The sequence below is a fragment of the Nelumbo lutea genome, chromosome 3 (assembly GCF_056320005.1).
Source record: "Nelumbo lutea isolate HS-2025 chromosome 3, American lotus-T2T, whole genome shotgun sequence".
NCBI classification, from domain to species: domain Eukaryota; kingdom Viridiplantae; phylum Streptophyta; class Magnoliopsida; order Proteales; family Nelumbonaceae; genus Nelumbo; species Nelumbo lutea.
In genome coordinates this window covers 43,951,743-43,968,353 of record NC_142686.1, presented here as the reverse complement: position 1 = coordinate 43,968,353, position 16,611 = coordinate 43,951,743, and the positions used below count along the sequence as shown (strand labels likewise).

General features: G+C 42.2%; 1 protein-coding gene and 2 pseudogenes across 1 annotated transcript; 1 reads left to right on the top strand and 2 right to left on the bottom strand.

Annotated features, from left to right (window-relative positions):
- The first annotated feature begins 6,584 nt into the window (after positions 1-6,584).
- Positions 6,585-7,568, top strand: LOC148864580 (uncharacterized). The gene has a single exon (XM_088980157.1). It carries the CDS (start codon positions 6,975-6,977, stop codon positions 7,281-7,283), a length of 309 nt encoding a protein of 102 aa, XP_088836283.1. The 5' UTR covers positions 6,585-6,974; the 3' UTR covers positions 7,284-7,568.
- A 352-nt stretch (positions 7,569-7,920) lies between these two features.
- On the bottom strand, positions 7,921-9,400 carry LOC148864579 (aspartic proteinase CDR1 pseudogene; annotated as a pseudogene).
- A 1,840-nt stretch (positions 9,401-11,240) lies between these two features.
- LOC148864578 (aspartic proteinase CDR1 pseudogene) lies at positions 11,241-12,662 on the bottom strand (annotated as a pseudogene).
- Between the last annotated feature and the right edge of the window lie 3,949 nt (positions 12,663-16,611).

Genomic DNA, 16,611 nt, shown 5'->3' with positions numbered 1-16,611 from the left:
TCTTAATAGGTACCCCACCTGTAGCCTGTAGAGGTCCTAGCCATTGTTGATACTAGTATTGGTAGTTACCTTATATGGACATTGATGAGGGCGGATTTGTCCCTCTAGTGAAATTATGACACTTGACACCTCATGCCAACTAAGTGCAGCCTCTTGCCAACTAGACAGCTTGAGGTAGCTATAGGCAGCTCATCACCTACAGGCAGCTTGTCACTTATAGGCAGCTCGACACCTACAGGTAGCTTGCCACTTACGAGCAGTTCGCACTTACAGGCAACTCGTCACCTACGGGCAGCTCGCCACTTACAAGCAGCTCGCCACTTATAGACAGCTCAGCATAGACAGCTCGCCACAGGCAGCCAGCCACTCCATAGAGCCTACCGTCTTACGAACAACTCGCCTCCTAGTACGCCTCAAAGACTCACCTCGGGTAGAAGCACCTTGGCATATTAGCAGTAGCACAATACCAGGTAGCTCGGTGTATCGCCTGACAACCGTACCTGCCAGGTCTGGAGACTACTCCCACGACTCTGGCCAGGCGACGTCATGCCTGCCAGTCCCTGACCAGCGTCCCCTGTCTGGAAAAGCCGTACCTTACAACAGTTACTTGTGCCCACCAGCTCAACCCTGGCAAATAGCGGCTGTGGCAAAGAATCAGAGGCGATTATGCCAGATCTGTCAGGACACCGCTATATAAGAGCTCTGACCCCCCAGAGGGGAGGGGGAAGAGGAAAAATGGAGGTAACCCCTGCTCCCTAGCTCTCTAATATCATCTTCAAGCTCTCTACTATCAGAGTGCTAACTTAGCCATCGGAGTGGCCCCGCCAGATAAACACCCCCGCGTCCTCTGATTCAGTTCTCGCAGGTTCCTCGGCTCCCGCCATCTACAAAGAAGAGCAAATCATCTCATGCAAAGGGCAGTCAGGTTACACTACACCAGGGAGCTCGTCACCAAGGCAGCGCACTCAGCAGCTCATCAAGGTGGCTCACTACCAGGGAGTTCGCCACCAAGTAGCTCACCACCAGGCAGTTCGCCACCATGGAGCTCCACCATCCTCTGAGTCACAGGCCACCTGGGAGCAGGTCAAATGATGAGGTACTTAGCCAAAAAGTTGATACATAACAAAAATATTGGTACATGACAAGAAACGGTTACCATCAATTGGCGCCATCTGTGGGAATACGCTACAAAAAGCTAAGTTCTCATCCTACAAAAAGCTAAGTTCTCTTCTCCCAGAAAGCTAAGTCCTCACTTTTTAGAAACTGAAGCTCTCGCTTTATAGTTTCCATTTTTTATGATCTCAAAGACTATGCAAGGAGCTAACAGATTAAGCAGCTCTACCAACTTTACTTTCAATTTAGATAAAACCTCATCAGTCCTCTTCGTGAGGTCCCCTCTACAAAGATGAGCTCTTCGCGGCTTCCACGGGAGTTGGCGGCCAACAGACTACATGGGCACCCTTGCCGGTCGAGCCTTCCAAGGCTCCCGCGTGAACTGGTGACCTAAAGTTAGTAGTGCTGCCCCCGAAGGTCGAGCTCCTAGTAGCTTCTTGTAGGAGTGGGTGACCGGCATTACGAGGCTGATGCAACACAGTCATAGCTCTAAGGCACCCACCTGGTTAGCTTGACACCTCACAGGTAGTTCGACACCCGGTCAGCCCGACACCTCAGGCAATTCGGCACCTGGTTAGTTCAGCACCTCACAGGTAGCTCGGCACCCAGTCAGCCCGACACCTCACAGGCAGCTCGGCACCTCACAGGTAGCTCGGCATCTGGTTAGCCCGACACCTCACAGGTAGCTCGGCAATTGGTCATCTCAGCACCTCATACGCAGCTCGGCACCCGGTCAGCCCGATACCTCATAGGTAGCAAGGCACCTGATTAGCTCGGCACCTCACAAGCAGAGATTTCGGCACCACATAAGTCTCAGTTGCCTCTTCGGCATGGGCAAAGTCAAGAAGAGTGGACTACGAGTCACTTCCAAAGCCCACGAGCCACATTACTACTTAAGACCCAATCGCTTCTTCAGCATGGGCAAAATCAACAAAAGTGGACTATAAGTTGCCCCCAGAGCCTAAGGGCTACGGTACTGAACTGGCAGAGACCTCCTCACCTTACAGGCAGTAGGCGGCTCGCCACTTACAAGCAGCTCCCAGAGCCTAAGAAAGTAGATCAATGCTTACTAGCTCGTCGACTTACGGGCCAAAAGGAGAAATCTACTCCCTTCGTCGAGTTACTCTTAGCTCGGGAATGGGGGGCAAATGATGAGGGCAGATTTGGCCCTCTAGTGAAATTATGACACCTGGCACCTCATGCCAACTAGATAGCTCGAGCTAGCTATAGGCAGCTCATCACCTATAGGCAGCTTGCCACTTACAAGCATCTCGCCACCTACAGGCAGCTTGCCACTTACGGGCAGTTCGCACTTACAGGTAGCTCGTCACCTATGGGCAGCTCGCCACTTACAGGCAGCTCGCCACTTATAGGCAGTTGGCCACTCCACAGAGCCTGCCGTCATATGAACAGCTTGCCTCCTAGTACGCCTCAAAGACTCGCCTCAGGTAGAAGCACCTCGGCATATTAGCAGTAGCACAATACCAGGTAGCTCGGTGTATCGCCTGACAACCGTACCTGCCAGGTCTGGAGACTGCTCCCACGACTTTAGCCAAGTGGCGTCGTCCCCTGTCTGGCAAGGCCGTACAATACAATGGTTACCTGCGCCCACCAGCTCAGCCCTTGCAAATAATAGCTGCGGCAGAGAATCAGAGGCGGTTACGCTAGATCTGTCAGGACACCACTATATAAGAGCTCCGACCCCCCAGAGAGGAGGGGGAAGAGGAAAAATGGAGGTAACCCCTGCTCTCTAGCTCTCTAATATCATCTTCAAGCTCTCTACTATCAGAGTGCTAACTTAGCCATCGGAGTGGCCCCGCCAGGTAAACACCCCCGAGTCCTCTGATTTAGTTCTCCCAAGTTCCTCGGCTCCCGCCGTCTACAAAGAGGAGCAGATCATCTCATGCAAAGGGCAGTTGGGTTGCACTACACCAGGGAGCTTGCCACCAAGGCAGCACACTCAGCAACTCATCAAGGTGGCTCACTACCAGGGAGCTTGCCAAGTAGCTCACCACTAGGGAGTTCGCCACCAAGTAGCTCACCACCAGGTAGTTTGCCACCAGGGAGCTCCACCATCCTCTAAGTCACAAGTAGACCTGTTCATGGGCCGGGCTTTTACTATTTATTAATAGAAAAATGTTAGGCCCGAGCCCGAGCCCGGCCCAACCAACGGGCCTACAACTTGGGGCCGAGCCCGGCCCTGAAAAAAAGCCCAAAGCCCGACCTAATAAAAGAAATTTGAAAATTTCCCTATTCAAATGAACATTATCTATTTTAATTCAGATGTTTTTTCCCCTATTTAAATGAACAATGGGCGTACAAGTGAATCAACAACCTTCTTAAATAAAAAAATTTATTCAAATGGACATCACATAGGGTTTTTACTTAGGTTTAACTATAGGTCGGGCCGAGTCGGGCTCGGGCCGGGCTATTTTGGCAAAGCCCGAGCCCGGCTCTAATTTTATGCGGGCCGGGCTTTTTGGCCCAAGGTTAAGCCCGCGGGCCAAGAAGCCTATTCAAGCCCGTCCGGGGGCTGTGCCGGGCCGGGCCGGACCGGACCGTCGGGCCACCCGGCCCATGAACAAGTCTAGTCACAGGCCACTTGGGAGCAAATCAAATGACGACGTACTTAGCCAAAAAGTTGATACATCACAAAAAAAATTGGTACGTGAGTAGAAACGGTTACATCAGACATATATAGTGTAAGCCCTGTATTCATTGTTATAGGCAAAAGGCCCCTCTCTTTGAGGCATTGTGGCCTTGGCGGGTTTCTTTTCTTTTTTGTCACTGATTTCTAAGTTGGGTTCATCAGAAGCTAATGGCAAATTCTCTTATTACTTTGCGCCAATGTCCAAAAAGAACACAATTAGCAAAATTAAGGGCCTGTTTGGCGTGTCTTTTTGGAAAGATCTTCTTAGTTCTGACATGTAAAAGACACATTGAGCTTTTGCATAAAAATCTGAGAAGCCCGAAGCATATTTGGCAGATGCACGCCTTTTTGTGCATCTTTCCATGCCTTTCCGTGCAAGAATAAAACACGAAAGACGTGGAAAGGTTCATTTGAAGCTTCCCAAAATCAGCCCAAAATGGGATTTTCGTGTCTTTTCAGCCCTCCGTCTTTTGGTGGCTAGATCTTCTGTGAGCTAAATGGGAATAGACTGAAAATCGGTCTTCTCGACTTGTAAACAGCCGAAAGGCCGTGTAGAAAGACATGCCAAACGGGCCCTAATTTTGGTAGCTACTTATGTACTTTTAGGTGAAGGTGTAGTTTCAACTCTTTTGGTTTAAAAAGAGAATGGAGCAAGAAGTTGGTATACAAGCACTCATCAAAATTCGAAGGTAAGGCCCTGTTTGGCAATGTTCCATAAAAACGTTTCAAAGAACACATTCTTTAGAGTGGAGCAAGAAATTGGTATACAAACATTATTCTCGCGTGATAACAACATCCAAAGAACACATTCTTTAGAGTGATAAAATGGATACTCTCAAAGAACACATTCCCAAAAAATACACCGTTAATACATATTAACAAACACGTGCAATCGTTGATTTAGGAATAGGTTTTATGGTTCTCCCACATGAGAGTTCTATATATATGAAGTTTTGGAATCAGCATTGAAGGATGAAATTGATCTAGAACCTATTGCTGACCCAAAGGGGATTTTCATTTATGAATTTAGGATTACAATTGATCATTTGGATGCCCTCACCATCACTATGCACTTCAAAGGTGCAGACCTAAAGTTGAAGTTGAAGACATTGAACACATTTGTTATGGTTGAAGATGATGTTTTGTGCCACGTTCCCTTCTGATTTAGCCACTTGGGTAATTTGTGTCAACTGAACTTTTTGGTTGGTTATGAACTCAAACTTAACAAGGTTTCCTTCGAGCCAACTGCTTGTACAAAGAACCAGTAGTAATCAATTGTTGTTAAATTTAAAATTTTGATCTCTTATGCGATGAGCTGCTTTAGATTGTAATGCTCGAATACAGAGAATGGAAAATTAAACAAAAAGAACAGAATCGAAAACAAACGAAGGTGCAGATGTATTCTATGCCCAAGATCAGTCGAAAGTGGTTGGGCCATAAAGCCCATTATTCCATTTGTTTTCACCCAAAACACTGTTTTAATCATTTTCCTTTCCTTGGGAAATATAAACAGGTAAGTCCTAATATCCTTACATATACGCATAATTGACTTTGGATCTCCTGCAACAAAATACATTTCAATACCCTACCGGACCCACCATACAAATGGGATCTGCCACGTATGGGATGTGCAGTGTCAAATTATGTTGGTAGAGTGTTGGAGCATATTTTTGGTTGACAAGAGATCTAGACTCGCCTCAACCACTTTGCATAGCCACCAACACTGGTTCATTCCCTCAGCCTCCACACTCCCAACACCATATATGAACCCAGCCACACAATGAGATCACATCTACGTCCCGCAAATGCTCAACATATACATCTTAGCATGCATTAGGAACATCTCCCGACGTTGTTATTCCCAATACATGATTGGGATATGCTGTAGGGTGTAGATGTGAATTCGCCACACAAGACTATGACAATAAAACACAGGACATCTATAAAAACTTATATATTAGTTTCTGTAGAAAAATATGCTAAAATAAATGTAAATTAAGTAAACAATTAAAAAATATATATTTAATTTAGATAAAAAATTTATAAATGTATAACTAAAACAAAAAAAAAAAATTTAAAGTTCCATAATAAAAAAATAATATAGTGTAATAAAAAGTAAATATATAAATTTACTATGAAAGAAATAAATTCTATCCAAAACTATATAAAAAATAAATAAAAAACGTGGAAATGGAATAAATGGATTGCTTATAAGTCACAAGAACCAAGTAAAGAAAAAAACAAAATTTCAAAAACATAAGATTCATATTAATAAGAATGCGTATTGATTAAAAAGAAAATATGTAAATTAATTAGAAAAGTAATAAGTTGTACTAATTAACATACATTATAAATTTATATTATATATATTGAAATTTTATATTTTTTATTATACTTAATATATATACTTTGAGTGCAGCTTACGCACACCCACCAATCTATTCCATTGACTTTTATTACGTAATTCATGACCTAAAATAACAAAATATAAATAAATAAATAACACGTAAATAGCTTTTATGTAAATGCATCGATCACCTAATTGGCAGGAGTTAACATGTCACCATCCGCCTACTCATGAACCCATTTGTTTATTTGAAATTGCTGAAGCCAGTAACTACTCCTTCATCAGCTATTGGCTGATTTCATGAACACATAGCCTACGGAAAATATTGTACAACCCCCCACAAACACCGTCTGATTGGACTCTTTCTATCTATGTTCTGTTAAAACCTTTGTCCTTCCGAGTACCCAACAATTTTCAAATGGGTCCCAACGGCTACACTTTGTTGAATTTTGAGGCTAAAGCGAATTCCAGCCCCATCTTTCATGTCTCAGAAAAAAGCTGTATGGACTTTGTCAACAAAGATATTTGTTCTGTTCACTTCCTTGTTCCTTCCCTTGTTTTGGATCTCTGAACTCTGGAAACCAGATTGCTCCCGCTGCAGTTCCTTGGTTAGTTCTAACCCCAACATCTGATCCAATTTCAATCTCCCAGTTCAGTTTTCTCTGTTCAATCCTGGAATTCCCAAGAGACAGTTTGAAGAGCTCCAATTGGCTTGAAAGGAGACTGGATTAGATAATTAGATTTCGAGTGAAGAAGCTGCGGATTCTTCTTCTATCACTAAATGGCGTAAATTTCAAACTTATAATCCGAAATCATAATTGGGTTTGTTTTGTCTTTTCCCATTCAATTAGAAGGAGTTCATTAATGGAAGCTTCACCCCCGCCTCAACAGACCTGCTGTTTCTGCTATTCTTCAAAGAAAGCTTCAAAAAAGAAAAGCAAGGCTGACAGGGTCCCTTTAGACCTCCACGAAATTGAGTGGGGAAAGAACGATGAGATCTTATCAGACATGAGCACTTTTTCAGTGCAAGAACAGGAGAAGAGGTACAAGAAGGCCAAGGAGAAGGAGAAGGAGATTCAACAGGAGGCAAAGAAGGTGATGAATTGGGTTAAGCAAGCATCATCAAAGATGGATGTTTCTTCAATTGAAAAGGTGATAAATGAACCCGAGTGATGATCTCGGGCTATTTTACTTGAAAAATCCAGTTCCTGTATTTGTAATTACAGAGAAGATAGCTTCATGAGGAATTGCTCGTTCTTAAAGGCTTACAGATAGCACAATTGCCAAAACTGCTTGCTGTGTTTATTTCTCTCGGCTCTGTTTTGTATTGGTATAAACAAAACAGAGAGTGCTCTCTGTCGCCATCTTTGCAACTTTATTATATATCTCAAATTTGAGATGCATCATGAGTTCATGATTCCTAATGGGTTTGTGAATGATTTGAAATTCAGTTGGGAACTAGCAGTCTGTAACATCAACTGAAAAATATCCACAGCTAGCTCTGTTTATTATGACACTTAATGAAGGAGGATACCCTAAAAAACCCATATGAAGAACCTCTATATCTACCAAATTAATGTCCCAACGAGTTGATTTCCTTTCCTAGATTTTTTTTGAATAAATCCCAATTTTTGGATACTAAATGTGTTTGGTTTGGTGGAAAATAATTAAGAGAGAAGCCGGAGAGTTGAGGAAATATTGCTAACGAATCTCTCTCTCATCTCTCTCTCTCTCTCTCTCTTATTTTCTATCAAACCAAACTTAGTCTAATGATCTATAATCTTAGAAGTTGACGCATCCCATGGAAGATTTAGCTAGTTATTAGTAGCTTATAAATAGAGAGAGACAACAAGAGGAGAAGAACTGAAGGATGCAAATGCAGTACTCCATCAGAATAACTAGTACCGGAACACCTGGTTGAAGCAAATAATACCTTCCTCTCTTCAAGATCATAAGTGACTACGAAATTCCGCTGAGCCATATTCCCAAAGATCAAAAGGCCATCGTTGCTTGGCAGTATCGCAAGGCAAACCAAACTATCGGTCTCAATGAAAGTATTAAGCGACCCCAAGATCAAATCTGCACTAGTGAAGTGAAATGTTATGTCAGGAAGTCTAGCAAATGGGTTTCCCTCATTGCACAATCTAAATGTTCTAGTTGGGTCTTCAGCCCGAGCAAGATTGATGACATCCACCAGTTTCAATTCCAATTGGTTGTAAAGATCAATGCTTAAATATTTATATGTTGTGCCTGAGTCAATAATGATGTTTCCATGAGTCTTAATTGCATCAAACTTCTTATCATTCACACTTAATCCTTCCAGATTAAGAAAGTAAAATGTAGTTGGCTCTTTGGAAACTAAAGGTGTTGAAACACTGTTGCTGCTGTGGACCATTGCCTTGTTACCAAAGCTGATGGTGCTACCCATGTTGCTGTCCTGCAAGGGCACAAGACAGTATGACAGCTTTCCACCAATTGAAGGGGCCAACTGAGTGAAGAGAGACACCGGTCCTCCCCCAAGGCCAATTAGCCCAGCTCCAATGTTGGTCAAGACTCCATTGTAAGCATATGCACAGCCAAAGCCAATGTTTTCCATTACAACAGAATTGAAGGTTAGCTTCTCTGAGGCCAGTGCTCCTGCTATAGAAGAGTTGTCCTTGTAAGAATAAGAGTACTGGCAGGCCTGTCCATAGATGCAGGAAGATGGGTGTAGATCTTGGCAGGGTCTTGACAAGCATGAGAGATCATGATAACTGGAAGATGCTTGGGGATCAAAGAAGGATGCACTTTGATCGTAATCCTGATTATCAGGCTTGCACTTGGTCCATGTAAGATCACTTCCTGTGTCAACAATGGCAAAGAACTCAAACGGTGGCGTGCCGATGGATAGTTTTATGAGATATTCACCACTGCTCGGAGTCACCATAGATACAAAGGTCTTTGGAGAAGAGGAAGCTGCCGAAGATAGGCTCCTCGAACGAAGGTATCCAACTCGAGATATTGAACGATGAACAGCTTTTCTTAAGCGGATGGATTGGGTCTCTGCAGAATTGTAGAATGGAGACAATGGGGAATCACGATGGATCAATTCGACAGTGAAACCGCCATCCCTTGCCTCGATACGAGATGGGTTTGGTAGATAAATGAAGAAGATCATGGCAGAGACTAGCACATAAAAGGCGGGGAAAGGAATCATGTTGGAGAAGATGAAACAAGAAGTTATAATTTCTTTGCAAGCTATACAGTTCAACTGATATACTTCTTCCCTTCACATATATGAACGAATTGGACTCTAGGGGTTGAAGACTTTGACCAGAAAGGGACGTGTCTGCTAACAAAAATTAATTTACATTACAAATATATGGTCTAATTAATGTGATGATATATTTCCAGTAAGAATTTTCCATGCTTCTGCACCTATTAATACCAGGAAGATGTAGTAGAAGGTTCTCTATTAGATTAATTGTAAAGAAAATCAGAATCATCCAATAAAATTCCAGTATGAAATTTCCATGTTTCTGCATCCACTGTTACCAGGAAGACGCAGAAGGATCTCTATTGGGTTGCAAAGAACTCCTCGTCAGAATCATCCAATAAAGGGAACAGACTTCTTAGATTCAGAATCTGAGTAGGAACTCAAATCAGATGTTATAGAAAATTACCAAAGTTGATGTTAATCCAAGGACTATCACCTAAAGTTCAAATCTATGGAAAATAAGTATCATGACCATTAGTTATCAAAGTTTTGAGGCCTTGAGGAACATAATATCACCAGCTCTGACTAAAGTGGCTAACGGTGTAGTCCTGGAGATCATCCAGTGTCGTTTCAGTGTTGCATTTGGTCTTTCTTGTTTGAGTATCAAGTGGATATATGTATTAAACGCTTGCTCTTGGTTAGCCATCACATGGATGAGTCATAGTCTTGTCAACTTGCAAAGAATAATCTAATTAATAATCTAGACTAGAGAAGATGGTAATAAATAAATATGATGAACCCAATCAAATTCTTTTCAGGGCTAGTGGGCTTGACCAACCACATCAGATGTATATATTTTCATATTCCAATTTCCACAGTCAATAAACTTCGTTCTCACCTAATAAAGAATAGTTCATTGATAAAAATCACTGCTTTTGTTTTTGGGTTAAATATTTCGATCTAATCGAGTTATCCTAGTCGTCAATATTACAATAGAATCTACAAGGTATTTTTAATTATGAGAGATATAAGTGATAGGGGTGTTCACGGTTCGGTTAAGCCATGTGCATTTTTTATACTGAATCAGTACTGTCGGTTTCTGAAAATCCCTCAACCGAAACCGAACCAAATCAACTGATTAACTGGTTGATCAGTTTTGGATTTTGACTTATTCAATTTTTTGGTTATTTATTTATAATATATATTTTATAAATATAATATGTTTATATATGATGCACATATATTACATAATATATGATAAATATATACTTTATATGTAAATATATATACCGATAAATTGATTTGGTTAACCAGATTATTTTTGGTTCAGCATTCTCAGTTCAATTTGGTTTTTCACCTTTTTATGAACACCCCGGATAAGTGGCCAAATCGCATCCAACACTTTGACAAAGTTAGCCACCTGGTGGGTTGACCCAGTATGATTCCCAAGAGAGTGAAATCGGCAAAATTTTCAAGCATGCTATTAGTGCTTTATCCCCCTCAAGAGCCTTTCAACCTAAAAGTTGTTTGGTGAGGTCCTGAATAGGCTTTTATTCTCTGATCTATCCCTCGCGTGAAAGCTCATGAGGCTTGAAGTGTGGGAGCAATTTCGGGCCCATCCATACTTAATGCTGAAATTTAATTAATTATAATATTAGGAGTGATGAGGATCAAACACTAGACCACTTGGTCAAATAGGCTTTGGTACCATCTCAAAGAACCATTCAACCTAAAAGTTTAAGCTATTTGATGGGGTCAGAGTCCCAGGTTTTTATTCTCTAATAATCCCGGAAGAAAATTTCTCTTTTTAGCAGTTTAACTGTATTTTCCTCCGGCAAAAAAAAAAAAAAAGAATGAAGAAAGAAAAAACATTTGAACCCACGTGGAAAACCTCTTTACATCAAATTAACCTACATTAATTTCCTCTCCTGGAATTTATTTTTCTAAATAAAACTCAATTAGCTAGTTATTAGTAGCTTGTACATGGAAAGAGACAACAAGAGGAGAAGAATTGAGGGATGCAAATGCAGTACTCCATCAGAATAATAACTAGTGCTGGAACACCTTGTTGAAGCAAACGATACCTTTCTCTCTTCAAGATCACAAGTAACTACAAAATTTCGCTGAGCAACACTTCCAAAGATGGAAAAGTCATCCTTGCTTGGCAGTATTGCCAGGCAGGCCAAACCATTGAATTCAATGAAAGTATTGTGCGGCCCCAAGATCAAATCTGCACCAGTGAAGTGAAATGTTATGTTGGGAAGTCTAGCAAATGGCTTGTCCTCATAGCACAGCCTAAAGGTTCCGGTCGGGTCTTCCGCCCAGGTAAGATCGACGGTGACATTTGACAGTGTCGATTCCAATTGGTTGTAAAGATGAGAGCTTAAAATTGTATATGTTGTGCCTGAATCAATAACAATGTTTCCATGAGTCTGAATTTGAACAAACTTGTTGCTGTTCACGCTTAGGCCTTCCAGATTAAGATAGTAAAATGTAGTTGGTTCTTTGGAAACCAAGGGTGTTGAGACACTGTTGCTGCTATGGACCATTGCCTTGTTAGTGCCAAAACTGATGGTGCTACTCATGTTGCTCTCCTGCAAGGGCACAAGGCAGTATGACAGTCTTCCACCAATTGAAGGGGCCAACTGACTGATGAGAGACACTGATCCATCCCCAAGGCCAATAAGCCCATCTGCAATGTTGCTTAAGTCTCCACTGTAGGAATGTGCACAGCCAAAGACTATGTTTTCCATCACAACAGAATTCAGGTTCAGCTTCTCTGAGGCCAGTGTTCCCACTGTTGAGGACCTGTCTCTGTAGGAATAAGAGTACCGGCAGGTCTCTCCATTAATACTGCAAGGGGTTTTTACTAGTTCTTTGCAGGGTGTTGAGAAGCATGAGAGGCCGCGATAACTGGAAGATGCTTTGGGATCAAAGAGGGATGTGCTTTGATCATAATCCTGATTATCAGGCTTGCACTTGATCCATGTAAGATCACTTCCTGTGTCAACAATGGCAAAGAGCTCAAGTGGTGGTGTGCCAATGGATAGTTTTATGAGAAATTCACCACTTCTTGGAGTCACCATAGATACAAAGGTCTTCGAAGAAGAGGAAGCTGCTGATGATAGGCTCCTCGAACGAAAGTATTCAACTCGAGACATCGAACGATGAACAGATTTTCTTAAGCGTATGGGCTGGGTCTTTGCAGAATTGTGGAATGGAGAAAATGGGGAATCACGGTGGATCAGTTCGACTGTGAAACTGCCATCCCTGGCCTCAATGTGAGATGGGTTTGGTAGATAAATGAAGAAGACCATGGCAGAAATGAGCACATAAAAGATAGGGGAAGGAATCATGTTGCAGAAAATGGAATGAAGTCTTAATTTCTTCTAAGCTAAACAGTTTAACTGATATACTTCTTCCATATACATACGTAAACGAGTTGGAGTAATCTTGGGGATTGGGGCTGAAGACCTTGACCGGGATGTGATTTGTTTCTAACTAAAATTAATGGACATCACATTAATTGTGGTCCATAATATTTCCAGTATGAAATTTCCATGCTTCTGAACCCATTAGCATCAGGAAGATATAGAAGGCTCTGCATTGGATTGTCAAAAACTCCTTACAATCATCAAACAAAGAAGAAGAACAGATCACTCTTTAGGTTCAGAATCTGAATAGGAACTCAAGTCAGATATTAGAAAGTACTAATGTTGATGTTAATGCAAGGAATACAACCAAAGTTCATCTAATAACGATTAACCAATGCAGAAAAGCATCAATGACCACTGGTCATTCAAGTTTTGGGGAACTTGAAGAACACGACATCACCAGCTCTGACTAGAGGTTTGGACCTGGAGATGATCAACCAGTCGTTTCGCTACTGCATTTGCTCTTGGTTAATTTGTCGCATCAAATGGATGATTTCTCCGGGTATTTAATTGCAAATACTAATCTTATGGTCTAGATCAGAGGAGATGGTCATAAATCATAAATGTGATGAATCCAGTCAAATTCCCAGCTGGACTAGACCAACCTCATCAGATGTATACATTTTCATTCTCCAGATTCCAGAAGCGTAAGGTTGAAGTTGAGCAAAATTAACTGGTTTGAGAAACAAGCGTCAAAGATAGAAAAGACAAACATTTTTGTGTTCATACCGTACGTACTTTCTTAGATATTGCGGTTTCCCTGTACGGTATGAACACCTATACATCCAATGGGGCATATTGGATGTTTCGGTCACACAAGGTTTTGAAAACCGAACTGGACAACGAACCGGTTAGGGTCCGGTTTCCGGGTTGAACGGTCTGACCATTTGAATCGAATGGACGGTCCATTCTAACAAAAAAATAAAAAAATAAAAAAATAAAAGCAGCTAAACTGTTGGACAGTTTGAACAGTTTGACCGCCCGAGTTAGTGATTTACGGACCAAGTCAACGGTTTTTGGTGAAATAACAATTCTGGGGTAAAACGGACCTGACCGGTTCCCAGTTTTTCCAGTCTGACCGTCAGGTTTGGTCCGATTTTGAAAACCATGGATTTTATAGGTGAATGAAAGTTGGCTTCAGGTAGGGGTGATCATTTCAGTCCAGTCCGAAAAATCCAGGCTTGGGCCTAGGTTTTTTTGTTAAGGCCTGGCTCGGGCCCGCATCAGGCCCACAAAATTTAGGGTTGGGCTTGGGCCTAATTTTTTAGGCCCAACTCGGATATTTATAAATAATATGTTATATATATTTTATGTATATATGTTATTTAAAAATATTTGATAATTGATGTTTTATATATTAAATAGAGATATGTAGGAGATTAAAGATTTTAATCATATGGTCTTAGATCTTACCAAATTCTAATATAGTATTTAATGAAATATAGAAATTACTAAACCCTAATCTTCTTAGCTCTCTCTCTCTCTCAACAATTTCACAAAACCATCGCCGCATCCAATCTCTCTCACCAAAAGATGAATCTTCCTGAAGTTTAGAGTGGTTGCAACTTGCAAGTTTTGGGTAAAATTGAAACCCTTTTCAATATTTTATTACTTATTTATTTATATTAATGTGAACTATTTTTTTCTTAGTTTGCTATTATCTTTTTTATTTCACTAGATGGAGCTCATAGAGATGTTTAAAGTTGTTTTGTGGATATTACATGATAATGGATGGTTATTTTTTGATAGATATTATAGGTTCTAGGCTGATTTTTTGTTGATAGAAGAAATAGTTTGTTAAAATTATCATTTTTAGCATACTAATTGATGTAAGTTGATCCAAGGTATTTCTTGAACCGAGGTCGTAGTCAGATAATCCTACCAATTGGGTGGAGCCGAAGTGGAAGGACGAAGTCGCACTTCAAGATCTACAACCAAGAAAGTGGTTAGAGGCCCGAGGAGTTATCCCTAGGTAGATACTCCAATGCTCAAGTCAGTCGAAAAAGAGGTGAGTGGTTGGGCCCAACAGTTGGAGAACGGTACTAGTCCGAGCAAAGTAACAGTGTGGGAGTGTAGGAGTTGGATCCTTTACCTTGAGTAGGAGGTACCTTTTTATAACTATAGATCCATGTCTTGGTCGGATGAGGCTTTCAAGGTTGTCAGGATGAGGTTATCCACCGAGGTCTTCAGAATGAGTCCTAATCCCTAGTGGAGTTGTCCTCATCTGTATAACGTTCTCCTATCTTGGTCTTATTTATCCACATGATGTGGTACCGACATGGCTGAGGTGATAGGAAAGGCCACGGAGGTGACATGATGCTAATGTGGCCAAGGTGATGAAGCAGCCATGAAGGTGGCATGTGGCACTCGGGGGCAGCTTAGCCATAACCTTAACACCACTCCCCTAGTTCCGAAATCGAGGAGTGTAGTGTCAGTCATGGTGCGGCGTGGCTAAGCTCTTCAGTTCTTGGCTGAGGAACTCATGTCTGAAGTTGGTTGAGCGTGCCCCTCGAGTTGGGTCACCTTGGGGTTGAACCGGTTTTTGAGCAAACTAGTTGGTTCGACACTCGCGCCATGTGGATGGAAGTGACGTTTCACCTTCCCAAGGTTACATGTGTGTGGAGGTTAGTGGTGGCATTTCATCTCCGAGCTGTCAAAGTGTGGCGTTTGATCTATGTAGTTGATCCTGCCTTAATCTAGATCGTTGGGATCCTATGAAAAGGGGTGAAGAGCATTTCCCCTTTGTCATTTAAGAAGAAAAGCACTTGCAAAGCTTGACAAGAAGTAGTCTTCAATGCTCGATGTTTTCTTTAGTTCCGCGGTCCTAACCTTTCAAAACTTGGTATATGTCTTCCTCGTCTTCTCGCTCCTCTTTCTCTTCTTCCGCTTCGTTTTTTGATGTTGAGTCCAAGCCAAGGTCTTTCACCGAGGCTACCACACTCGGTGTTCCTAAGGCTGATGACTAGGGGGCCAAGGCCGAGGACTTTGAGGGGGTCGGTTCTGAGAGGGACACTGAGGTCGGGGAGGCTGAGGTGGGGCCGTCAACCATGAAGGTCGACTTCCTTTGTAGGCTAGTCACCGAGTTGGGACTATGCCATGTTGTTTGTCACCCGGGGATGTGGCTCGGATATGCTCTTTATACTACATTACTGAAGGGTAGGAAGTTAGGTGCCTAAGAACTAGTGAGAGGCCCACAGATGCTTGACTGGGCAAGCTCTATGTGTATGAGAAGAGCCTGGAATCTAGGCTAAGGTTCCCTCTGCACAAGGGGCTTGTCAAAGTGTTCAGGTGGTACCGAGTGTTGCCCATTCAACTGAAGCCGAACTCCTTTAAGTTCTTGATTGGTCTCCTGTCCTAATGCTTTACCCACGACATTGAGATTACTCTGAGGGTGGTCTCTTATTTCCTTCAATTGAAGCACCACCAGTAGGGATATTATTACTTCTCAGCCCAACTGCATATCAAAATGTTGGTTAGGATCCCATCGTCGGTGAATCATTGGAAGGAGGTCCTTCTTTATGCGTTGTCCCAAAGGCTCGCCTCTGTCGATCGAGCTCCAGAAGTTGAGGACGAAGGTGAAGCAGCCTAAGCTGGCCTGACTTACCGAGGAAGAGAGGGAAACAATAGGAATGATCAGGGAGGTTGATGTAATGCATTACACATCCTTCTCGATGCTGATCCACACCGGGCTGATGAGTGAGGGGGCCGATCTATTTTTTCACTTCAGTCCTGCTGGTCTCTTTTTCTTTTTTGAGATGTATGACTGGTATTGATCCATTGTTTGTCGCCTGTAGGTGCTGAGATGGCAAGCTGTGAAAAGGTTTTTCGATGGGTGAGGGTTGGGCAAGATAGGCATAGCCGAAGTGCCCAA